General features: G+C 37.3%; 1 protein-coding gene across 4 annotated transcripts in view; it reads right to left on the bottom strand.

Moving 5' to 3' along the window:
* Nucleotides 1-26,926, bottom strand: part of DMXL2 (Dmx like 2) — a 170,423-nt gene that overhangs the window by 64,499 nt on the left and 78,998 nt on the right. For all 4 annotated transcript variants that reach the window (XM_059701311.1, XM_059701322.1, XM_059701333.1 and 1 more), the window contains 7 exons: nt 25,824-26,520; nt 25,362-25,483; nt 19,649-19,738; nt 17,234-17,351; nt 10,765-10,884; nt 7,432-7,659; nt 1,496-3,172 (listed from right to left, as the gene is read on the bottom strand). In XM_059701311.1, the coding sequence (XP_059557294.1) occupies nt 1,496-3,172; nt 7,432-7,659; nt 10,765-10,884; nt 17,234-17,351; nt 19,649-19,738; nt 25,362-25,483; nt 25,824-26,520 (3,052 nt within the window). The remainder of the gene's footprint in view (nt 1-1,495; nt 3,173-7,431; nt 7,660-10,764; nt 10,885-17,233; nt 17,352-19,648; nt 19,739-25,361; nt 25,484-25,823; nt 26,521-26,926) is intronic.

Here is a 26,926-nt window from a genome sequence, read left to right as displayed (position 1 = left end):
CCACTGGTGTGTGCTGAGCAGAGGAACTGATAGCATTTGCCAGTGAGAGAAAGCAGAGTCAAGAATGCCTCTAAGTTGTCTCATCTGAACAAATGGAAGAATTCATTTACTGATAATCCATTTACTGAGATGTGCAACTTATTTAATCTGTGAGCTTCAGTTTCCCACCTGTGAAATGGAGACATTAATTCCTGCCTTCTCTACCTTAAGAAAGTTCACTGTGACCAGGATGAGCCATTTTATATTGCCTAGCCAATGATATAGTTTTGAATCATGAAGTTTAAACTACTTTTCATGGATTGTGGCATAGGCCTATTTTCTTAATGTCTCAGAGTAAAAACTCTAATATATATTAAATTATACATAAAGGCTTAAGGCTATTCTAGAAAAAATGTTGCTCTATTGTACACAAACTCATAATTATTAGAATTTTCTAAATTAGCATGGTCGGAAAATAGGTCACAAGGCAAAACCGTCAAAGGTCTCTAGTTATTTTAATCTACATAGGTGAAAACTTTGGGATATATTATAAGGGTATAAACCTCTACAAATATATATAATTTGGTGGCTTTGAGGAACAGTCCTTTTTCCTCAAATTTAGAAATCTTGTGAAATAGTTAAGAGCACAGACTTGAAGGCAACGAACCACATACCAACCCCAGTTCTGTCACTTACTACCTTTGGAATCTTCGATAAGTCACTTAATTTCCCTAAGGATCGGTGTCTTCATCTATAAAATTAAATATAGTAATAGCTACCTATTAGGAGATTATTATGCTAAATAAATATGATCAAGTACATAAAATGCCTGGCACATAGTAACTGTTCACTCCTCCACAATTTTATTGAATAACTGATTGACCATTTTTGGTGTCCTTTGCTAATGCTATCATTTACAATCAAAACCATTACCTTCAACTATCTGCATAAAAGAGAACGGAATCTAGTTTCAGGAGGCAGCCAAAACTCTTCTGGTTACAGAATTAATTAAGCAAGACACACATTATATTAAAATGTGTAAAAACCTCCTTATGAAAAGACTTTGTGGAGAAAAGTAGGTAACTGTAAAAATTATTTATACCTAGAAATAGTAAAATGAACAAGTTGAGCCAGTGCCTATAAGCCTCATGGCTCAATAGTAAAATTAACAAATTATTATGACTAAAAGTAAGTAAATAAATAAACAATTCATAGAAATCAATCTGAAAAAGAAAAAGACTATATCCAAAATCACACAAAGGTTTCAGTGTCAAACTCATATAGGAATGCACATAGATATCATGAATCCATGAAGTCATAACCGTAAGTCATGGCCTATCTCAATTGTCTTTTCTTTCACAACTAATCATGTTATGTAACAGTAATTGTCTATTAAAGAGGTCTTCTCCCTGCAAGGTTAAAAGAAAGACTGCAATTTAATATGTGAGTCACTACTTAGATAACACAAATAGTTCTATTAATGATAGCTTTATAAATTTTTAGTAAGAATATTTACCTGAGTAACTCTTATCTCTGTTTTCATCAAGCTCAGTACTAGTGGTAGCCACTGTATCAGCCAAAGCTACAAGGAACATCTGCTCCAAACGGGTAAGGCCTGGCAGACTTGAGTGCATAAGATGACTTGAAAGTACCCTAGCATGTTCTTGGCCAAAATAAGCTGGTCCATATTGAGAAAGATTTATTACTTTTGATTTTTTTTCTCTCTTTTCTGGCTCTAAATCAATATCATCTATTATTAGATCCTGTATTTGGAACAGCTGTGAATACTGATCCTCTGGTTGACTTTTGGTATGATCTTCATAGCTCTGTGGTATTTTTGTACTTTCTTCTGAAATTCTGTAGGTTGTATCTTGATCTGCAGCAAGTAATGCATATAATGGTAGTGGAGGAATAGAATCTATCTCAGTATAATCTCGAGTACCATCTTTTCCTATGGTGACTGCATCCTTTGCTGTACTGCCACTTACACTAATGGTTCGAGAAAAATGTCGCTTATTTCCTTCTCCAGCATCAGCATCTCTAACTATTGCAACTTCACCTGCAATACATTTTACTAAATGAGAGAGAATAGCTTTAGCCCTCCGAACTTTCCCTAAATCCATCAATTCTAACAGTTGAGTTGGATGATATTGTGGGAGAGTAGGGGAGAGTACATGTGCAGCTTCAAATAGGCCACCATCTTGCACTGCAGCTGGTGAACAAAAAACATCATCAGTAACAGCAGCTCCTTCAGCAATACTTTTTCTTGACAACATGTTAGATTTAAAGGCAGAATGATCTTGTATTGCGGTCTCTTCTGCATCAGGACTATCAGCTTCAGTGTCTCCAAACTTGACAGCATGCTTCCACTGTGCATATACCTGCATTTCACAATCCATCCCTACCACCAATATTCCATCTCTTACCCAAGAGAGAGAGACAGGCAGTGAAGGTGTACCATCAACGGAAGACACTAAGTCTATAGATCTAAGAAGAACCCATCTTGACCTAACTCCTTGCTTGATGCTACCCCCTAGTGGTAAAGTAATGACAGCTACTCCATCCTTACAGTTGGTCTGTTCAGTCACAATTCCTGAAAGCCGCCCATACATGAAGATATTAGCACCAACCCCAACAGTGAGAATGTGGGAGCCATCTTCTTTTGATACCCAATCCAAATGTACTAAATGCTTGATATTCGGAATAAGATATCTATCCTTGTTCAAAAGGGCATCTGATTTGCTGTATACAAACAGATTACTATCAACACTGATTCTTGAATCAATTACACTCCCAACCCTGACCAAGTCATCAAGATGAATTGTTTGTTCTAAAGCCCATTCTGATCCTCCCGTAGATTCACATTCAAATATGCAAACATGCATGGAAAATTCTTTGGAAACAAAACCATTGTGTTGGATAGGTTGTTTGTAAGCCACTGCAAGGCGACCTGTGTATGAACAACTAACAGCAACTGGTCTTCCCACAATGCTCACTGTACTGCTATTATCTTCTCCTTCATCATTCATCAAGGGCCATCTCCTCCAGTGGTAGGTTTCCTTCTCGTCACTTTCACATTGTACGTTGGTTTCCATACTACATTTCCAGAAGCGTACTTGGTTGTCAGAACAAGCAGTAACCACTAAATAAGGTGCAAGGCACACTGGATAAATTGATGAAGAACTCAGATGGCCTTAAAAAAGAAAAAGTATACAGTCATAATAATAGAACCACAAAATAATATGCTCATAATCAAATTCTGGAATGTGATCAATCCAAAGTCTCTATGAGTTCTTCAAAATAACTCTTGAGTTCCCCACCCCCAAACTAGTGTGTGACATTAACTGTCCATTGGCCAAAGGTATCAAAGTATTGAACAGCTCATTGGTAAAATCAAAATATGCAATAATAATCACTTAATTTATTTTTAGGTCATTAAGCTTAAATAAGGCAAATATTTTATTAAAAATTCAGTTCAATCTTTAATAAATAAATCTATTATCTGCTGAATTTTATATTCTTTTGCCACAACCTGCCTCACTGGACTTTTGTTCTCTTATCTTTTATCACTTTCTTCATAGGTGCTTAAGTAATTTTTACAATTTGCCCTTTTAATGTCCCTAATCGGCACAGAAATAATCTAGACCCTAGACCTGTTCCTACCATCAAAATGTTTTCAGATAGCTAAACAGACCGCTAAATCTCACTCTTTTTACCAGATTTAATTCATGCTCTCTTAACACTAAACCAGACCCTCATATTTATTTCTGGCTGCGAAAGTCTAACACTGCCCAGCTATCATCCTATAGTTGAAATGTAATCTATATATATAATAGAGGAATATGCAAATTGTCTGTTACAGCATCACGTCATGACTGGATCAGCAGACTGCGTCCCGCCCTCTGCTCAGGCAGCTGCAAGGCTTGGGGTAAGATAGGATACGATATGAAGGGATAAGAAAGGAGAGGGAGAGGAAGGCAGGCCTGCATGCAGACAGGCTGAGAGGAGAAACAGAAATACAGAAAGGGAACAAGAATATGATGCAGGAATGGAAAAGGGAAGGAAACATGGGGCTGCACGCGGGAAGGGGTGGCGACTGAGGTGGAAAAGGGAAGGAAACGTGGAGCTGCATGTGGGAGGGGGTGGTGACCATTGGGGGGGGGGGCAGGCAGGCGGAGAAGGTGTGCCCAGAGAGGGGCGCCCTGCCCAGACATGGGAGTTGGGCAGTGGCCCCCAACACAGGCCATTGGCAGGGAGGTGCCCACGGGTCTGGGAGAGAGTGGTGGATGGTCTGAGGCCGCTGGTCAGAGGCGCTCCTGCTTTGAGGCAGCAGCACCTAGGCTGTGCGGGCCTCGGCCACCCTCGCTGGGCCAGGTGTCCCAGGCAGAGAATGGGAGCAGGACAGCAGCGGGGAGGCCAGGGAAGGCTGGACAGCGAACACCTGGCCGGGGCTGAGCCCTGAACTGGGGGTTAACGCCCCCCCCCCCCACCACCAACAGAAGCTTTAAGAAGGGAAGGAAGGAGGGAAGAACTTTATAAAGGAGTCAGTAGAGAACAGAGTTAACCCCTAGAGTGCCGGGGAGCGCAATCGCGCTCCTCCCGTCTTTCACCAAAAGTGCCGGGAGCGCTATTTCACTCCTCCTGTCTTTCGCAATATCTTCATTCATGTATTCAAAGTCAACATTAATTTTATTTTAATGTTATATGTTTTGTTCAAATTTTTTTTTCTACTAGTATTTTATAATACAATCAGCAAACAATATATGTCAAAGATGAAAACAAATGTAGTAAAGGTTTCCTTAAGTTTTTGAATATGTAACTTCATTTACTTGCGATTCATAATTTTTTACCTAAACTGCTGTAAAATCAGCAAAAATGCCTTGGCAATTTTAGCATAGTTCCTAGGATATTGGTTGGCACTCAAAGGGTTAAAGAAGGAAAGAGGATGTATGAGTGAACCGTAAAGGCAATAATGAAAAGTTTAGCTGTGTACTGGGGACAGATTTTAAAAGTAGGAGTCAGAAAAGAAAAAAGATAAATGATAGTGAATTAGGCAGGTAGGTAGATATGAAAACAGTGGAAGTAAGTAGAGAAGAATGTATGGGAAAGGTAGGATGAGAGAGAAAGAGGGAGGAAAGAAAATTTTAAAGGGGAGCCAGTAGAGCTTAAAAGGAGAATGGGAAGAAGGAAGAAATGGGAGAGGGAGCAAAGCAGATCCAAGGGAGGAAGTGAAGAAAAAAATTAAGGTGGGAAGGAAAAGGGGAGGGAGGATAGGGGTAAAGATAAAGGAAAGAAGGAATGTGGGGGGTGGGGGGGAATGTAGGAGAAAGATGGGAAGAAAGACGATGGAACTGAAGTAGGAAATAGGAGGAAGGAAAAGTTTATAAATGATGAGTCCATAGAAAAAAGTGTTACATAAAAGATAAAGAAAAATAGTGTGAGAGGGAGAAGCCGATAAGGAAGTCAAATACAATTGAGTGTGAGAAAATAAGATTTTTAAAAAGAGTTAATAGGGGCAACCAGGCTGGCAAGGAAGGGCAGTTAGGGGTGACCAGGCCGGTAGGGGAGGGCAGTTAGGGGATCAGGCCAGCAGGGGAGGGCAGTTAGGGAAATCAGGCCAGCAGGGGAAGGCAGTTAGGGGGATCAGGCAAGCAGGCAGAGTGGTTAGGGCAGGCAGGCAGGTGAGTGGTTAGGAGCCAGAGGTCCCAGATTGCGAGAGGGATGTCCAACAGTTGGACATCCCCCAAGGGCTCCCAGGTTGGAGAGGGTGCAGGTCGGGCTGAGGGACCGCCCTCCCCTGTGCACAAATTTCGTACACCAGGCCTCTAGTATATATACATACATATATACATATATACATATACACACACATATATATACATATACATATATACATGTATATATGTCGGGTACAGTGATGTCTTAGACCTTCACATTCATTCACCACCCACTCACTTCCAGGACTGCAAGCTTCATTCAGGATAAGTGCCCTATACAGGTGTACCATTTCTTATATTTTATACTGTATTTATATATATATATATATATATATATATATATATATATATATATATATATATATATATGCCTAAGCCAGCCGTGGGCAAACTACGGCCCACGGGCCGGATCCAGCCCGTTTGAAATGAATAAAACTAAAAAAAAGACCGTACCCTTTTATGTAATGATGTTTACTTTGAATTTATATTAGTTCACACAAACACTCCATCCATGCTTTTGTTCCGGCCCTCCGGTCCAGTTTAAGAACCCATTGTGGCCCTCGAGTCAAAAAGTTTGCTCACTCCTGGCCTAAGAGATCTGGAATGACTGGAATGACTTGTCGGCAGGTTGCTATGACGCACACTGACCAGCAGGGAGCAGGTTCTCAACGCAGGAGCTGCCCCCTGGTGGTCAGTGCACTCCCACTACTGGAGCGCCGCTCAGCCAGAAGCCAGCCTCTCCCGCCGCTGCAGCAGGGCTACCAAGTGGTGGGAGCAGCAGGCACAGCATGGCCAGGATGAGCAGCAGCGGAGCTGTGCACAGCACAGGCTGGGGCTCCTCCCGGGCCGCCTGCCACTTCGGCACTGCTACATCCCTCATGGGGGATGTCGGACTGCCGGTTTTGGCCAGCCTGCAGGGATCAGGCCGCAACCAGCAGTCTAACATCCCCCCAAGGAGTCTCAGATTGTGAGAGGGTGCAGGCCAGGCTGAGGGACCCCACCCATACATGAATCCATGCACCAGGCCTCTAGTAGCAGTACAATAGTGTAGACATAATAGTATAGATAAGTGTAATAGCAATTAAGATTGGGTCAAAAGACCTATATTCAAGTTCCAGTCCACTGATACCTTTGTAAAAGTGGAAAAACTACTTAAACATCTGAGCCTCTAATTTCAGTTCCCCAAAAATACTATTCGAGGAACTCTTCCATTACAATTCCACATGTGGCAGATCATTTTAAATTTGTCTTCCAATCCCGCCCTCCAAGCTATCTTATCCACCATGTTAAAGTCAGTATCATTCTAGACTAGCCAAACTATAATTGTATAGCCTACATTTTTTTCACCACCAGTATCTGCCAACTCTAGCTCAATATACTTAATAAACGTGAGACATGATTAGCATGATGTGGATGAAAAATCTTAATTTTAAAAAGTAAGCTTTAAGGATGCGCAAACGAATATATTTGTTCTTTACAATTTTGCTGTAATAATATTCCTATTTACAGGAAATCATAGGGCAGGCAAGAAGCCTCACTTTAAAATATTTATACCATTTTCTGTCAAGCTGATTACATTTATCACAGATTATTACTTATAAAGAATGTTTCCAAACAGATGTACCATTACTAGAAAATAAATCTTTATTTCAATGTCAATTTCAGAGGAGTTCAGGCATTTTAGCAATGGAAGATCACTCTGAGCTATAACTATTTGGTCTTAAAGTTACCTTACCTGCTGAAGGGGTTGCTCTTATCACTTCAACTCCTTCTGGGAGATCAAGAGGTTGGCTGTATACCAGTCTAGAACTCAGAATAAGTTTACTGGCAGTTTGAAGATTGGCAATTGATGAAGAATGTGGCATGGGGCTTATACTGGGTGAGGCTTCTGGAGAAGAGTCTACATTCTTCTGTCCAGGGACTGAAAGTAGACTCTCTGATGAAACACCTTCTGAAGCTTTAGCTTTAAATAAATTAAAAAATTATTAACTATATTACTATCATCACTATACACATGTAAGTAGAATAAATTTTATTTAAGAAACATGGTTCCTTAAAAGTACTTTGAGCCCTAACCGGTTTGGCTCAGTGGAAAGAGTGTCGGCCTGCAGACTTAAAGGTCCCAGGTTTGATTCCGGTCAAGGGTATGTACTTGGTTGCAGGCACAACCCCAGTAGGGTGTGTGCAGGAGGCAGCTGATCAGTGTTTCTCTCTCATCGATGTTTCTAACTCTCTATTCCTCTCCCTTCCTCTCTGTAAAAAATCAATAATATATATATATATATATATATATATATATATATATATATATATATTTTAAAAAGTACTTTGAAAACAAGATTATTTTTCAGACTTTGCTCAGTTACCTTGATAATTAAAAAAAAACACACACACCTTTTTTTGCCCTTTTACTCTTTCTTAGCATATCCATCACAGGGAGACTGTCAGGGAAGAATCACAACATGTAAAAGCTACCTAGTCCAATGTTCTCAACCTTTAAGACATACAAAAACCTTGGAGAACTTGTTAACATCAAGTTCCCTGGGCCTAACCATAGAGACACTGACACGGTTATTTTGGGGTAGATCCCAGAAATCTGCATTAATAAGCCCAGGTGTTGCTGAAACAGATGAGCCATGAATCAAAATTTGAGAAATAATAAGGTACCACCTCACTTAATAGATAAAGAAATTTAAACCTGGAGAACTTAATGATTTTCCTAAGGTCATATAATTAGCTGTGGCAAAGAAGATACTAAAATATGAGCCTCTTAAATATTACATGCTGAAACAAAAGAATGATTTCAAGAACAAATACAAAAAATAAAAGTTCCGATTAAATGTAAGATAGTACAAGTTGACTGGCTTTGTAAGGCACACTGACCTTGATCTTCTTCCAAAGAGTTTCAATCTTTCACATTGGAGTGAAGTGTAAATCTCTAAGCAGATTCAGTTACCTGTGCTCTGCTACATGTGAGGGATATTTAGCATTATGTTTATTTGGTTATGTGTCTATCTCCCCCCATTCAACTATGAATTCATTAAGGGCAAGGATGATGTCTTATTGCTTTGTACATCTAAAGAAGCACCAGAACACCAAGAGATAATCAATCCCTGTTGGTGGAAGTCAAATATGTCACTCTATTTTATAATGGCAGACCACTCAAGAAGAAATATAAAAACAATTTTTGTAAAATGGAGTAAGACTACAAACTTATCGAGTTATCCAGCAGCTCCATCACTAACTAGATGTGTTTCCTCAGGTAACACACTCCACTGCCTCTGGCTATTTTCTCATCTGCAAAACAGGGAAACTGCCCTCTTCCCTTCCTACAAAATGGGCAGTTTTCATGTATATCATGCTAAGAAAGAAAATAAGATTCAAAGGCTTTAGAGCCAGAAACCTGATTTTGAAAACAATTTTTGTGACATGTGGGACTTGGTCAAGTTATTTAATATTAATCCATTGGTAAAGTGGGAGAGTACCTATCTCATATATAATGCACCTATCTCAGTACCTGACACCTAGAAGTTATTCAGCATGTTCCTTCCACATCTAAATTTAAGCCTATCATTTCAAACTCTGCCAGGATTTTCAACACACAGATAAACTCAAGCAGTAGCTGTGAATGGCAATATACACTACGTTAAAGCAGCTGTGAATATTAGAACTGAAAAACAAGTGCTTTCTGTCCGAGTGGAAAAGAACATATTATTTATTAGACTCCACTGCAATCTTACTGTTTGTATTCACATGCTATTGTCACAAACAGGGTAAACAAGCAACTCTACACGAGACCTGGCCTTTGGAGAACAGCAGTGGGACACTTCGCTCATAAGCAATGAGAATGGAAGGTGTCACGTGATTCCTGTCCTACCACAGGGATCTGTTACCACCTCTATTAATCTCTTTAGAACCACTCCTGGCTCTGTGCCCAACTCCATAAAATACTATATTCTCTAGTGAGTTAAAAATTCTCTTCCTGATGAGATGGTCTTAGATTCCTCTACTCTTAACAACATGTAATGCCAAGTATTAAAACTCCAAAGGCTTTGAAATAAGTTTTGGATTCCTGCTGGCTCAAGAAGATTAGACTTTACTAGCCACAGGTAAAAGGTTCTATCAAATCATTTGGCTTTTCTAATGCCAGTTCATGGCCCAGTTAGAAGTGCTACTAACACAATTATGTGATAATCTAGATTACAAAGAGAAAGAAAAAAATATATATGTATGTGTGTGTATATATATATACATATATATAGACACATATATATATACACACACACTTATATGTATATTTACAACTAGTTCACTGTAATAAATATTTAATGTGTTTAATATCAGTTAATTATATAATTATAAGAAAGAATAAAATATTTTAATAAATATTTTGAGTTAAGTAGTTTAAAGGAGATTCAGTTTGATATGGCTATCTTATAGTTTTTCACTTTAAGAATTCTCTCTCAGAAAGTAAGCTTGTTTTAGAAAGGAAGATCTTTGCTCAATTCCTTTGCTTCATACTATAGATTTTCTATTTTGCTTTAAAAAATTACTATAAATTTACATAGCAAAAGCATGGCTGAAATAATTTTTTACCAATAGTGCATTTCCTAATGTGCTACCAAAACAGTGCTACTTATGAGCTACGGTTCAGATGCTCCACCATATTTTTCTAAATAGCAAATCTACTTCTCTTAGTGATACTAAGCTAATGTACACTGTATCAGAAGGCATTATGTATTAATTAACAGAAAAGTACAACATTAATTCTATAGAAAATTGGCTTAAAGAGACATAGTCTTAATAAACATTAAGTATTGATGGGAAAAATAAGTCAGTCAAGCTTTGGGGGGTTTATTAATGTCTAATGTATCCATAATGTTTTTAGATCACTGGTTTCATTAATGATTTATGATGTAATGAAAAGTCTGGCACATATACTGTATACTTCGATTCACCAACTCAATTTACAGTTCGATTTTCACTTTAAAGAACTAAGTAATCTAAAGCATATTCAATAAAATAAAATTTCATATCTCTACATAAAAATTATAATATAACTACTTACCTAAACATGGCTGTACAGATTTAAGATGAAGGTGCCACATATGGAGAATAGAGTAATTATTGCTGTCCTTTTCAATGACCACTAGAAAGAACTTTTCTGAAAAGGGTGGTGGGCGATACCCTATTGTTCAAAGAAAAAGGATACTTAAGTTAATATGTTTATATAGGGTAAAAAGAAAAGACACTTTTTAAAAACATCTCTTATATACATAGAAGTTGGGAGGGAGAAAGAAGAATAGACATTTGGAAGTAGTTTTATATAATTTTTGTACCAAAAGTTAGGTAGCTAACAAAGACTAATGAGGCATCAACAGTACACAAAAGCCAACACGAAGGGACACCTACTAGTCAAAGATGGGACAATATAAGCATTAGACAATAAATAAATACCATTTATTAAAACACATTGACTATATACTTTTAAAAACACATTAATTTATAAAAATACTAAAAGAGAAAGAGAGGGCACACAGGAAAAGACAAATAAGAAGAAATGGAAGGAGGAGAGAAAGGAAGAGAAAGGCAGGAAGAGAGGGAGGGAGAGTACAAAAGCCAAACCCAGTCTCACTGGACACCCCTCAAAGTATCTACAGCACTAACTCCTTATTTGAAAAATTGGCAATTAAAAGGAAAAAATGAAATAAGCATTTATCTGGTGTTGGGAAAATTGGGCAGATACATGCAAAAAAAATGAAACTAGACCACCAACTTACACCATACACAAAAATAAACTCAAAATAGATAAACGACTTAAACGTTATGACAGGAAACCATAAAAATCTTAGAAGAATTCATAGGCAGCAAATATAAGACATATGTCGTAGCAATAGCTTTACCACTACAGCTCCTAGGACAATGGGAACTAAGGAGAAAAAAAACAAATGGGACTACATCAAAATAAAAAGCTTCTGCCCAGCAAAAGAAAACATCAACAAAACAACAAGAGAGCCCACTGCATGTTTTATCCGATAAGGGTTTAATATCCAAATTTTATAGGAACTCATACAACTTAACAAAAGGAAAATAAACAATTGAATCAAAAAATGGGCAAAAGACCTAAATAGACACTTTTTGAAAGAGGGCATACAGAAGGCCAAGAGACATATGAAAACATGCTCAAAGTCACTAATCGTCCAAGAGCTGCAAATCAAAATGACAATGAGGTACCATCTCACACCTGTCAGAATGGCTATCATCAACAAATCAACAAATGACAAGTGCTGGTGAGGATGCAGAGAAAAAGGAACACTCGTGCACTGCTGGTGGGAATGCAGACTGGTGCAGCCACTGTGGAAAATAGTATGGAGTTTCCTCAAAAAGTTAAAAATGGAACTCCCATTTGACCCAGTAATCCCACTTCTAGGATTATATCCCAAAAACTCAGAAACACCAATCAGAAAGGATATATGCACCCCTATGTTCATAGCAGCACAATTTACCATAGCTAAGATTTGGGAACAGCCTAAGTGCCCATCAGCAGATGAGTGGATTAGAAAACTGTGGGACATCTACACAATGGAAAATTATGCTGCTGTAAAAAGAGAAGGAACCTATTTTGCAACAGCATGGATGGAACTGGAGAGTATTATGCTAAGTGTAATAAACCAGTTGGAGAAAGATAAATATCACACGATCTCACTTATTTGTGGAATATAATGACCAACATAAACTGATGAACAAAAATAGATCCAGAGACAAAGAAGCATCGAACATACCGTCCAACCTCAGAGGGAAGACAGGGGTGGAGGGTGGAGTAAGAGGTCAATCAAACGACTTGTATGCATGCATATGCGCATAATCAATAGACACAGATAGTAGAGGAGAGGGCATATTCTGGGGAGGGAGGGAGACAGCTGGGGAGAGGTCAATGGGTGGGGAAGGGAGACATATGTAATACTTCAAACAATAAAGAATTTAACTTAAAAAATATATATTAAGAATTTACTTTTAACTTAAAAAGAAGCATTTATCTTATATTTCCTATATGAAAAGAGCATTTTTTAAAAGGCATGAGGGGAGGGTTTGTGGTAGTGATACAGAAGAGACTTTTTAGAAATTTTATGTATTTTTTATGAAAAGACATTATTTAGGGGTATAATTTTCCCTGTTATTCATAAATGTAAATTGTACTCTTCATATATAGAAATGAGGTCTATACACAGGACAACAAACCCTTTCCTTAAAAAATAAAAATCTATGACAACTCAGGGGGAATAGGCAGTTCCTGGGCCCAGACTGTGGTCTCTAAAGCCCATTCCCCATTAAAAGAAATAGTTTGGAGAAATGACTCCATTCTTGTAAAGGACAGTAACAAGATGAACCTGGAACATCTAGTTGTTCCAGAAAGAAAGTCAACTACCAAGACTCATGAGGTTGTGTCAAAAGGACTCACAGGACCAACTTGAAGGGCTCCTCACTAGCTTAATATCAGGTGATGTGAGCACTAAAAAGGATAATGTCTGCAAACTGATTGAAATATGCTAAGAACATAAATATCCATGAGTAATGTGAGTACTTTTCTGTATATACTCGAGGCCCAGTGCACGAAACTCCGTGCACAGGTAGGGTCCCTAGGCCTGGCCGGTGATCAGGGCCAATCAGGGCCTTCCTTCATTCTGCGCCACCCCCTGGTGGTCAGTGCACGGACCAGTCATAGCGAGCAGTCAAACTCCCAAGGGGACAATCGGCATTGTATTATATAGGATATTATCCTTCAATAGAGGGATGTGTGTTTTTTCTTAATAGGTTCATATGATACCAAAAAGAAAAAGAAAGCCAAACACCAACAACAAATTCCTCAGTAACTCCTGGTGGTAACGTGGGCACACACTACTTCCTCTGAGACGGTCAATGGGAAAGAACTAAGCACTTACCCTACCTTTCATAAAAATAACTCTATGCCAAAGTAGCCTAATAGCTCCAGTTCTTACGGGCAAGTTTTTCTTTAAAAATGCTTTCCAGCTAATAAATGAGAACCAATAGAATTAGAAAATCATAAATTTGTAATTCTTCATGAAATAATTGATTCAAAAGCAACATTACAATGGAAGAAACCATGATATAAAAACATTGCTGACAATCTTTACATTGGAGCCACTACCTGAAGCATCTGACTCTTAGCATCACTAAAAATGAGACATTCTAACATGTTATTTCTGGTGTGATACAGAAATACACAGAATTGCCTAAGAAGTTGACAATCTGTATCTAATAAAGTCTATAGAGCTAATTTGCACTTTTTAAGAAAAAGTTTAAATGACATCATAAGTAACTAGTCAGAGAAATTTCTATAAAATAACTCTCTCTAAAACAACTCAGTGGCATAATGAGAGCATAATGGGGGATCACTCTTAATTAACAATGAAACACGAAGTGTGAACTTTGTTTGGATATAGATCCAAAAAATAAAAATCCCCAACATATTTGAAACTATTAAATGGAGTCAATATGGACTAATTATTAGATAATTCTGAGGAATTTTGTTGTTAGTATGCTAATAGCAAACATGTACAGAGGAGTAAACCAACATGATGGCTGGATTTCCTTTAAAATATTTCAGAACAAAAGGAAAATAGGGTAAAGTAAGTGTGACAAAATCTTAAAATCTTTAATCTAAGTTATGGGTATAGGGAGATTAACTCAACTATGCACTCCATTTTTGCTTATAAGTGGCATTTTTAAAAATAATTACTGTAATTTTATACATAATTACACATCATTTTAGTCATATCAAGTCTTTTAAGAAAATAGCTATAAAATCAGAAAAAAATATTGGAGAAACTCTGCATAAAAATTAAAAGAAAATCAAGAAAAAAATTAGGAAAATCTTTTGGCCGGATTTTGTATTGACAAAGAAATAACAAAAGTGAAAATAAAATATATTTTTAAATGTAAGTCTTTCAATTAAAAATACTATAAATAAAAATACCAACTTTATATAAGCATTGTTTTCTAGTAGGTTGGTATGTGTTTACTGTTAGAAATAGCAAGACAAATGCTAAGAAAAAGCAAATTTTAAATCTATAAAGTAGTACTGTTATTCTATAATGATAGTAAAAAACAAAAACTGAACATGACAATGGCATAAGTTATAAAGAAGAAAAGTTTTGGAATATGAAGAAAGATACATGAAGGCAAAAAATTACTAGTCTGAGGGATGAAAAGATAATTGAGATACACCTCATAGAGGAACTCATTCTGATTTTCCACAAAATGAAAGAAAATTATCTGCATGAATTTATTATACTTTCCTTAAATGTCTATACATAATTCTGTGACAAAAGCTTTACAAGAAAATTAAATATGTCCATCTAGATACTTACAATCCATAACCAAACCAGAAAAAGTATCTGGATATTCTGTAAACTAAAAAGTATTTATCAAATAAAATAAATTATTAAACTAGAATATGTCTTTCCTACTTTCAAGTAGAATGTTCTATTTAATATGTTCTATGTTCAAATGGAACATAGCAGTTTTATAATTACAAAGTTATATCTTCTAAAAGGAATATTTTAAGCTCAAGTTTAAACTGAACATTATATAGCCTGGCCGGCATGGCTCAGTGGTTAAGCATCGACTTATGAACCAGGAGGTCATGGTTCAATTCCTGGGTTGCAGGCTCAATCCCCAGTGTGGGGCATACAGGAGGCAGCCAATCATGATTTTTCTCTCATCACTGATGTTTCTATCTTTCTCTTTCCCTCTCTGAAACCAATAAAAAATATATTTAAAAAATAAATAATTTGCCCTAGCCAGTTTGGCTCAGTGGATAGAGCATCAGCCTGCAGATTAAAGGGTCCCAGGTTCAATTCCGGTCAAGGGCACATGACCAGGTTACGGGCTGGGTCCCCGATAGGGGACATGCAGAGGGCGGCTGATCGATGGTTCTCTCCATCACTGATGTTTCTATCTCTCTCTCCCTCTCCCTTCCTCTCTGAAATCAATAAAAATATATTTAAATAAATAAACTAACTAAACATCATATGGTTTGTTCTTGATAGTTCTTATGGAAAACTACTTTCACAAAAAGAAAAAGGAAATGTTATACTTCAAGAGAAAACTGTAAGACAGTACCTTTAATTCATAGCATACCTGAAGTTTCTAGCATACCATACAACATAGTATCTTACACTCTATATTCAATAAGTTTGTAGCAATTTATTATTATACTAGAGGCCCAGTGCACAAATTCGTGCACCAGTGAGGTCTCTCGGCCTGGCCTGCAGGATTGGGCAGAAACCGACTCTCCAACATCCCCCGATGGGTCCCGGATTTCAAGAGACCCCACCTTTGAACCATCTGGGCTGGGGAGAGACACAGGAGGTTGGCCAGCCGCGGAGGGACCACAGGAGGACTCCAGGGTGTGTCCAGCCCATCTCGCCCAGTCTCGATCAGCCAAATCCAAGCAGCAAGCTAACCTACTGGTTGGAGCATCTACCCCATGGTGGTCAGTGCACGTCATAGCAACTGGTCGACTGTCTGCCCCCTGGTGGTTAGTGCATGTCATAGTGAGCGGTTGAGTGGCCTTAGCATATCATTAGCATATTATGCTTTGATTAGTTGAACAGATGACCGGACACTTAGCATATTAGGCTTTTATTTTATAGGATTTTGAACTTATACTAATTAATTGGTTTCCTTAAGATGCCACAGGGAACTTACTACCATTCAGAACAAATTAATTGTAGAGTTAAACAATTAAAATTAATATTTAAAATAATTAAACTAGATTTCATAAATAACTTTTTTTTACTTATTAAATTTATTGGGGTGACATAGGTTAATAAAATTATACAGGTTTCAGGTGTTCAATTCTACAATACATCATCTGTATGTTGTATTATGTATTCACTACCACAAGTCTCCTTCCATCATCATTTATCCCCCCATTCCCTCTTTTTCCTTCCCCCATTCCACCTTCCATTGGCAATCACCACTGCTGTCTGTGTCCATGAGTTTGTTTGTGTGTGTGTTGTTAATCCCTTCATCTTTTACACCCAGCCCTGCAACGCCCCCCACCCCTCTGACAGCTGTCAGTCTGTTCTCTATCTATGAGTCTGTTTCTATATTGTTTGTTAGTTTATTTTGTTCATTATATTCCACATATGAGTGAAATCATATGTTACTTGTCTTTCTCTGACTGGCTTATTTCATTTAGCATAACAATCTCCAGGTCCATCCATGCTGTTGCAAAGGGTAAAATATCCTTCTTTCTTATGGCTGAGTAGTATTCTATAAATAACATTTCTTGACAGAAGTCTATGTTGCCAATGAAACTGTCTTTCAATATGTAATTTCAGCCACATATCTTCTAAATCTACAAACAAGCAATTATGATAGAACTGGTATATTTGCGTAAAATTATGAGAGTGATTACTTGTGTTATAAAGATCTATACTTGAAAAACTTTTTGGAGACCTCTTTTTTTAAGGTTAAGGTAAGTAAATTCATGACTTTTTAAAAAGTACCTTGTGATGGCTGAAAAAATACTTCTGTTTCCTTTTTCTCCAAATCTTCCTTATGTGGTTTATATCCTATAATGAAATCTTCTTGAAACACATGAAGCAATTGTGTATTTGCACCACACTACAAATATGAAAAAAAGTTTAATTTTTGAAATTCTTTATCTCCCACACACCACTGCCCCAAAAATACTAATGTAGAAGAAATTAATCTCTCCCATGATTTCTTTATCTATTGACTAACTGGAGAGAGAAAAAGCTACAGAAAAAAAAAGTCATCTGGACTGAGAAAAATACTTTCAAAGATGCTATAGTCAATAGCAGAAATGAGGAGCTCTAATAAAAACAAATCAACAGATTTGCTTCTCAAAAAAGAATTCAAAAACAAAATGTAGTTAAGTGATCTATATCACTCTGAGCTCAAAAGTATCAGGCCTCATGCTTGGCTGGAAAAGGCAAAGCTCATTATGTAAGGCACATTAGCACAGGACTCCTTCGCTTTTCTTAATTCCACTTCAAAAAAAACCAAAAACCAGGAAAGTTCTCGAAGTACAGGGTACTCCCAATAAATCTGTGTGGTGGGAATTATGAGGAATCCTGAAACAGCCAGTGGGGATGACACACCTCTGGAGCAATGCACTTATACACAACTAGGATTTCTAGGAGGACGGCTGAAGCATCACTGTCAGCTGCTATGCTACATAATCATGTTTTTGGACCAGAGAAGAGTAAAGACAATCACAAATGGCAACTTAGAATCATAAAAATGAGAAATTCAAGGAAAGGCTAGAACCAAACAGAAGCCTAGTATGGAAGTATGTCAGGACAATTAGATAGTTGCCCGACAGATTTCAAGGTAGAAATAAGAAAAAAAAATATTTTTACAGTCATGGTAGACTAAGGTCCCTCGCCAGAGAGAAAGAATAAGTGAAGTAAAAGGGGAGGGTGCTGTCTTCACAGATACAGAAATCGTACAATACACTGGGTACAAACCTAGAACGAGTTTTAAACTTTATCATTTATAAAAAGCCTGCCATTTATCAGAGCTTACTGTTTACCAGCTTTGTATTAAACATAGCCACGCAGTGGCCAGTGTGGCTCAGGTGGCTGGGCATTGTCCCATGCACCAAAAGGTTGCCAGCTAGTTAGGGCACATGCCCAGGTTTTAGGCTCAATCTCCACTGGGGGGGGGGGGGGCACATGCAGGAAGCAGCCAATCAATGTCTCATTCTCATATTGATGTTTCTCTCCCTCCCTCTCCCTCCCTCTCCCTCTTAAAAAAAAAATCAATAAAGTATCTTTAAGAAAAAAAGATAGGCACAACTAGAAGGGAAAAAACTGTGAGCAAGTATGAAGTGAAAAGCAGAATGCTAGTGAATATTAGCAATTCACAATATTTAATATACTATATTAATATCCTATGGAAAAGAGTAAAGAATGGGCTAAAGCAGGGGGTGAACTTCATACCCACTCCATTAAAAGTTAAGATATCTATGGGAATGAAGCCAATCCACTCTTCCACCATATCCCTATGGAATAGAAGGAGGAAATCACAGGGTGAATGTATAAGAAAAGCATGGATGGAAAAGTTAAGGGTTTCCTAGGAGGCATTAGTAATTCGAGTCTGGCATCCAGAGTTCTATTGCCAAGAACTGATGTGGTAATTTCTCTATATTGGTGAAAATTATGTTTTCCAAAAAAAACCAAAACATGAAAGGCACCATGGAAAAATAATGACATAACTCTGTAGCTGTTTCTAAGTATGGTGGGTTCTTTCTTCATTTCCTTGTTTGAAAATATCGGTAACTTCCTCACCAAACTAATCTTTTTTTATACTTAGAATGAATATATTAGTTCTATCTCTTAGTCCGTAAATATGAGCCTGAAGATACAAATATCCTGAGAGGTAGAATGAATTTCCAAACTCCGAAGGGAGAAGGTTCTCATTTCCTTACTAGTAGCTGGGGAAGAACACTGGCTGCACAAAAGACCTGAGATTAGAAAGATGTACATTTTTATTCTATTTCATCTGCATTTTAGTGGACCTCATAGAAGTACCTAATGTTTAGCATAAGAAGGCAAACACTCTAAAGATGAAGTCACCCTCTACTGAGTTGAAATGAGTAATAATGTAAGAGAAACCGCAAATCAAGCATCTATGCAGCTGTACTGTATTTTCCCTCATGGCTTCCCCAATTACATCAAATGATCTTTTTAAACAAGAAAATATGGCTATAGATACAATTCAACTGAAGGAGAATAATTCCTAAATCATTAGGTTTTCCACTACAAGAATCAAGAGAAGCTGGCTGTATTTAGTGTTAAACAAGAGAATTATTTTGAGAATGAAATATATTATATGGCATATGAAACATTGGGATAAAGTATACTAATATCACCAATTCACAAGCATGTTTTTACTTGATTGGTTATTGCATCGAGTTCAATAATGCAGCCAGGTCGAGCAGTAGATTGTTGGCTCACAATATTAAACACTTCTCCAATAAGTTTCTGTAAATAAAAGCACAAAATCAATAATTTATTCATCTATCTCAATATGACATAACATCTCAGACATTAAAGGCCCCTCTAACTTAACTCAGTCTTATTCTCATTTTTTAAACTAAATAAGCAGTTAGAAAAATCAAGTGTTTATATAAATAGTAAATAAATAACTTCAAGGCATCTTTTAACATGTCTTCTTCATGTTGCAACCTTAAAGCTCCATACAGACATTTTGATAATATTCCTGAAAAGATGGCTTATATAAATGCCAGAAAAATAAAAATTATAATGAATTCTGGTCTTAGTATAAATATTTAAACTTAAAATAAGTGTCAGTTTTAATATACTTATGATTATAGAGTAAATAATCTTCTTTTGGCCTCAGGATCTGATATGGTTCACCATGGTACTGTTAGATCCTGTCTTTATTTAAAATGTTAACATTTAATTCATCATGGAACTTTTGCTTTAATTTTGTTTAAAACGTTGCACTAAATAGTAATTAGCTTGATTACTGTTTTTCAGCACTCACTCACCCAAATTCCAGCCCATCTGGAAGGAATATGGTACCAAATCTAATTCCACAAAACTTGCTGGGGCTTAACCAAGTGGCTCTCCACCTGAGAGCAGCTGGCTTCACAGCACGGGAGAATGCTTACTGAAATACAGCACCAGCTGGGGGTAATACCCTATGTGGTGGGGGGCTGCCTCCATACTACAGTATATGCCTAAGCTGGTGATTAATAAGATGCCATTTCCTCCGCAGCGAGGTCTGCAGACCAAAGCGGCGAGGAAGAACTCCCTCTCTATTACACCCAACAACGCACCTATATAATGTTTTCCCTGTCCCCACAATCTTGCTCTTGATGTGCCTTGAAGAGTGCTGGTGCTCAAAAGCCAAACATTTCTGTCAGGGAACATGGTCAGAGGTCCATTATACTTAAACCTGAAAGCTGAGGCAGGCACTTGACTATTTTGAACTCACGTTACTTAACCAACCTACTAGTACAAAGAAGAGTGACTGGTCAGGGTGAATGATCCTGGTTTGTTACTACAAAATGTGGACATAAAAAAAAAACTGTGTCTGGAATTCAAGGATTTCTTGATATTCCCATACCTATTTGAAATGTTGATGGGAAACAGCAGCAACTAAAAAAAGACAGGACTTCAAAGGACCTGGTTCCCGTGGGAAAGTTTGGGCCACTCCACCAGGTTAAAAAAAGGGGGAAAAAATACACAACAAAACAAAACACTCAAGGGAATGCAGAATTTGGTGGTGGGAGGAGGAGGCTACAATGATGAACCTTGGCTTTGTGACTATAAGCACAGGAACAGCTTTCTGTTATGTTAATTGTTTCTCCCCTCCTCCCCGCCCCCGCCTCCCAATTTCCCTGCTATGATGAGTACTGACGGTACAATTACAATTTAGGTTCCAAGGAGTATTATGACTGAATTGGCATCATTACACAATGATACAATACCAAACTGGAATCTGTGTTTCCCTTGTCTTGGAGATGAAGGATGCATACTGGAAACCCTATACAAACCACTAAAAACACACACATAGGATGTAGCTAATAAACCCATATAAAATAGATAAAATAGAAGCACAAGAAAATACTATATTCAAAAGAAACAGAAAAAGAAGAAAAGAGGAAAGAAGAAAAGATGAAACGAATAGTGGCAAAAATAGCCAGACAGAACTTAAACCCAATTATAGCAATGAGATTCGAAGTTAATGGTCCCTACTCCCCAAGCAGAGGTGAAGCCTAATTCCCCCTCTCCCTTGAGTGTGGGCTGTGCATAGTGGCACAATGACTTCCAAATAGAGCATGAAAGGGTAGGGGAAAAGGACGATAACTTTATACTGGGAAAATCTGGCAAACACTGAAAGCATGTACCCATCATATAATGTGATGAGAAGGGTACTGCACATCTGTGGTATTCCCCAAAACTCATAAATTCAGTGTAAGCATGAGAAAAAATAGCACAAAACCCAATTTGAGAGAAAATTCTATAAAATATCCGTTGAGAGAAAATTCTATAAAATATCCGACCAGTACTACTCAAAACTGTCAAAGTCATGAGCAAGAAAACTGATGAAGAGCCTGGCCGGGGTGGCTCAGTGGTTGAGTGTTGCCTATGAACCAGGAGGTCAAAGCTGATTCCTGGTCAGGGCACATACTTGGGTTTCTGCTCAATCCCCAGTAGGGGGTGTGCAGGAGGCAGCCGATCAGTGATCCTCTCTCATCATTGATGTTTCTATCTGTCTCTTCCTCTCCCCTCCTCTCTGAAAGCAATAAAAATATATTAGAAAAGAAAAAGAAAACTGAAGAAACTTTTACAGATCAGAGAAGACTAATGATAACACAATGTGTTTTTCTGGATGAGATCTTGGAACACATTAGTGGAAATATCAGTTAAGTCTTAATAAAGTCTGGAGTTTAATTAATTTTATCATACCAACAATGGTTTATTAGTTGTGACCAATGTTTCCTGGTAATGTAAGATAAAGCTGGCTGTGGGATAGTCTGGTAACTCTACTTGCTACTTTTCTGTAAATCTAAAACTATTCTAGAATTAAAAGTTTATTTAAAAAATAACTAAGGCAATGAATAAATTAATGTTTTCAGAGTATAGAGATAAAGGAAAAAATAAGATCATTAACAGAGGCTGGTGGTTTAATGTTAATAAAGTCCAGAGAATAAAGAACTCCATGATTCCTATTTTGTCTCTGATTTGTTATTTCAATAATTTAGCTTGCAAAAGTAGAAATTTTCTACAATGGATAAGTATTACTTCTAAATTTTTTTTAATGGAAGGTTTAAGAAAAGAAGTGCATTGGGCCCTGGCCGGTTTGGCTCAGTGGATAGAGTGTCGGCCTGCGGACTCAAGGGTCCCAGGTTCGACTCCGGTCAAGGGCATGTGCCTTGGTTGAGGGAACATTCCCAGTGGGGAGCGTGCAGGAGGCAGCTGATCGATGTTTCTCTCTCATCGATGTTTCTAGCTCTCTATCCCTCTCCTTTCCTCTCTGTAAAAATTCAATAAAAATAAAGTAAAATTAAAAAAAGAAGTGCATTGGTAATGTGGAAGTAGAATGCCAGGATAAATAAAGAAGTTGCAAGAATGTGTCTAACTGCTCTAAATGAATTTATATTTTCTGGAAAAATAATGCCCAGGTTAGGGGAATTTTGCAAATGAGATCAATGAACAACATAGGCAGTTTCCTGAGAAATCATAGGGAATGTCACATCCAAAAGACTAAAAAAGGCAAATGTTCCAATTTTCAAAAAAGGAAAACAGAAAGTGCTTGATGTCTACTTAGTACAATGTTGTCATCAGGAGAGAACAGGTTGTATACATTCAATCTACTATCCATTAAAACATTCATAGCATACATATTTCACTTCCTTTTTTTTTACTTAAGAAGATTTGGCAGACAGGGTGTATTTCATTTCAGCAAAGTACATAACAAGCTGCCTCATGGAAATCTTTGGGACAGCTGGAGAAATATTCCAGACAATAAAAACGAAAAAAGATTTCAAATGTACACTACTAGACTCTTCACGCCTGTCCTGTTAAAACTGTAACAAATGACTTAGATGAAGATGTAGATACAACATTCATCAAATAAGCTGATCCTGTAAGTCAGACAATAATAACATATCAGAATATGGATTCAAAAATATACTAAAAAGTTGTATTGCTAAGTTGAGCCTAACAAAATGAAATGTAACAGGAAAAATAGGCCAACATTTGGGCCCAATTCAAATGCACAAATATAGAATGGCTTACTGGCCAAAAAACCAAAAACTTTGAGATATTTGGGAGTCAGCTCAATATGAATCAATTACATACAAAGGAGGTGGTGTGATTGTCAAAACACAATAGTATTTAATGACAGAGGCCATAAGACTGCTATATAAGAAACCTAACCAGAGTCAGATGCAAAAATTCAAGTGTACAAGATAGTTGTCATCAAATATCTGAGGTGAAATATAGGAAAAGAATTTTAGATTTATTCTAAATGGAACTAGGACTAATGAATAGAATTTAAGAAATACAAATGTAATGCTGATAGAACAGTGAGGGTAATTCAGACAGAATGAGCTGCCTTTAGAGTTAAGTTTTCCTTTTTTGGAAGCCAGATGACAAATTGTCAAAATGTGGCTGGTTAAACTAAGTGACTATTAAAGTATCTTTTGACTCTATAATTTTAAGATGCTAAACCTTTGGCTCCATCCAGTTCAAGTTGTTTTCTCACTGTTGCTGGAACAAGCCTTACTTATACATATACTTTCCTATATTCACACTTACTATCAGGCCATTCTCTCACTCAGGCAAAAAAAAAAAAGAATTTGTCTTTCTAAATATTATCCAGCCATCACAAATAAATCCAAATACTGTCTTTAATGAAGACTTCTATGCCTACCCTAAACTGTTATCTCTATCCTCTGAATTATAAAATACTCTGGTGCCATCTGTTAAACAATTAATTACAAACAATCCTCAGACACTTTTTCTGCCTTAAACTGCTATTTAACTTTTTATTAATAACTAGTAGTTCTGCGCACGAATCCGTGTGCCAGTAGCTCGCTTCCGCCCTCCTGTAGCTCCCTCCAACCCCCTCTCCCCCGACCTGGCTCATAGCTTGCTGCCCTGCCCCCTCCTATAGTTCTCTGCCACCCACTTGTAGCCAGTAGCTCACTGCCGCCCTCCTGTAGCTCCCCCCACACCCCCCGCCCCCATAGCTTGCTGCCCTGCTCCCTCCTGTAGCTTTCCGCCACCTGCTTGTAACTTGCTGACCCACCCTCCTGCTGATCCGTGATCCGGTCGTTACGCTGTTGGTCCTTATGTAACAAGCATTTGCATATTACATCTTTATTATATAGGATTTCTATCCTCAACTAAATTAAAAGCTCTTAAAGGCAGACACTGAAATTTACAGTCTGTGTCCCCTACACATTTAGAGGCACAGCAGACACTCAAAAAGTCTTTGTTTTTAAATATTGGAAAAAATTTTATTAGAAGAGTTGTTTTATAAAGAGGCATGTTTTTATAGGTAAACTAGAAGCCCAGCGAAATCACATGGCCCTGCCCACCCGTGCTGGTCTTTGGTCGTTACAGTGTTAGGGCCACAGGCCTTTCATAACATAGACAATCCACTACTCAAATCTGAATATTAACTAATAGACATAATTTCTAGTTCATATGCAGAACTATTAGAGATACTGCCTCCCACTGATAATATATTCCAACCATAGCACTTTTTAAAATAATGAATCAAGCTAAAAAAACGTCAAATAGTCTAACCTTAACACAGACATTAGTAAAGATGCCTTAGAAAGACTAACAGAACCAAACTAAAAAGTAAAAAATGTCAAAAAGAAATTGTCATATTTTAGAAAAAGAAAAATTTATTTCTTTAAATGTAAAATGTATTGATGTGTGATGTGTAGACTATAATTTTGATTCATGTACTTCAGAGCATAAATTTAAAAAAATGAATTTGTCATACAGAGCCCAGAACATATGCTCATTTCCTAACCACCAACAAATAAAGATCCTAGACAAAGTAAAAAAATGATTATCAGCTTAGCTGTATTAATAAAGTTTAGTAAATACTTACTGAAGATTCTGGATCTGACAGTTCATCTAGTAATTTCCTTGCATCTACCACAGCTTGATAGAGTCTGAGATTTTTGCCATCAGAAGCAACAAAGCAAGCACTTGCAGAATTACAGTATGTGCCTGAAAAAGTAAACACTGGCATTATAATGTAGATTATTATTAGCTAAAGTATGAGAAACAATATTCATACTTTTCTTTTTAGGCATAATCATGGTCAAGATCGTAATTAAGCACATATAATAAATGGATAAAAAATTACTGGCCAAAAATTTCAAGAGAAACTAGATTATAAGAGGGAAAAGATTAAAAACAAATGTCTAGAAATTCTAAACATAAGTCTGATCCCTACATTCTGAATACTTATTTAAAATCCCCCTAATAATGACAAGTATAAACCATTTGGTGGATAACAAATAACAGTTCAATGTTTTTATTAAGTTCACAATTAAAATGAACTTACCAAGACAATAGCTGGGAATCAGAGTTGGAAGCCAAGCTACATTAGAGAAGGCTGAAGTATGTAAAGAGTTAATTCGAGCCAATTCTGATACTCCTCCAGTGTATGACAAAGGTCCTATTGGGTCTACACGCCATAGAATCAGTTCACTGTAGATTGCATTTGGGTCATGAAATGTACGAGTGGCTGCATTTCTAAGAGGTTGTTTCGAAGAACCTTTTATATGTTTTACAGGATCCATTATCCTACTCAATTTATTGACTGAGTCCCATTGACAATCTGACTCAGGAGTCAACAAAGCATTATGATGAGATGATGTCAATAACAGTGGTAAAACTGAATGACATGCCAGGTCATTGAGGTGAAATCGATGACCACAATATCTAAATTTGTGAGATACAGTTAGAACAGTGGTAAAGGCAGACTTATCAGCAAAAGTGACTGCCCACTGATTTAAAGAACCATCTATATGTTTAGAGACCATCATTACTGTGGGCGCTAGAATGTTCATATTTGTACTGTGTGATCTATAGTGTGACTGTGATCTGTGAGGACTGCCTACAGCCATCATGTCTTGGTATAGCAGAGTGGGATGAGACTCTTTTGTAGTATTTATGCAGGCATACATCATGATATTTTTACTAAGAGAGCTTGCATCACCAGAAGGAAATGCAACAGGAATCCGAGAAGAAAAAGAAACCTGAAAAACACAAGTATATGATTAAGTGTAAGTAGCCTGCGCCTCCTCTCAAAGTCTTCCAAATATTTTCTATTTTCAAAATGCCAAATCTAAGCTTCCTAGCAAAAACTATAATTTCAACTTTTTATGGTCTAATCCAGTGATGGCGAACCTATGACACGCGTGTCAGAGCTGACACGCGAACTCATTTTTTTGGTTGATTTTCTTTGTTAAATGGCATTTAAATATATAAAATAAATACCAAAAATATAAGTCTTTGTTTTACCATGGTTGCAAATATCAAAAAATTTCTATATGTGACACGGCACCAGAGTTAAGTTAGGGTTTTTCAAAATGCTGACACGCCCAGCTCAAAAGGTTCGCCATCACTGTCATAGTGTAAGAGAAGACTGAAGGAAAAAAAAGG

This window comes from Myotis daubentonii, chromosome 1 (genome assembly GCF_963259705.1).
Source record: "Myotis daubentonii chromosome 1, mMyoDau2.1, whole genome shotgun sequence".
Classification (NCBI taxonomy): Eukaryota; Metazoa; Chordata; class Mammalia; order Chiroptera; family Vespertilionidae; genus Myotis; species Myotis daubentonii.
Note: the sequence above shows the minus strand (reverse complement) of the source record. Positions and strands in the feature narration are given on the sequence as shown.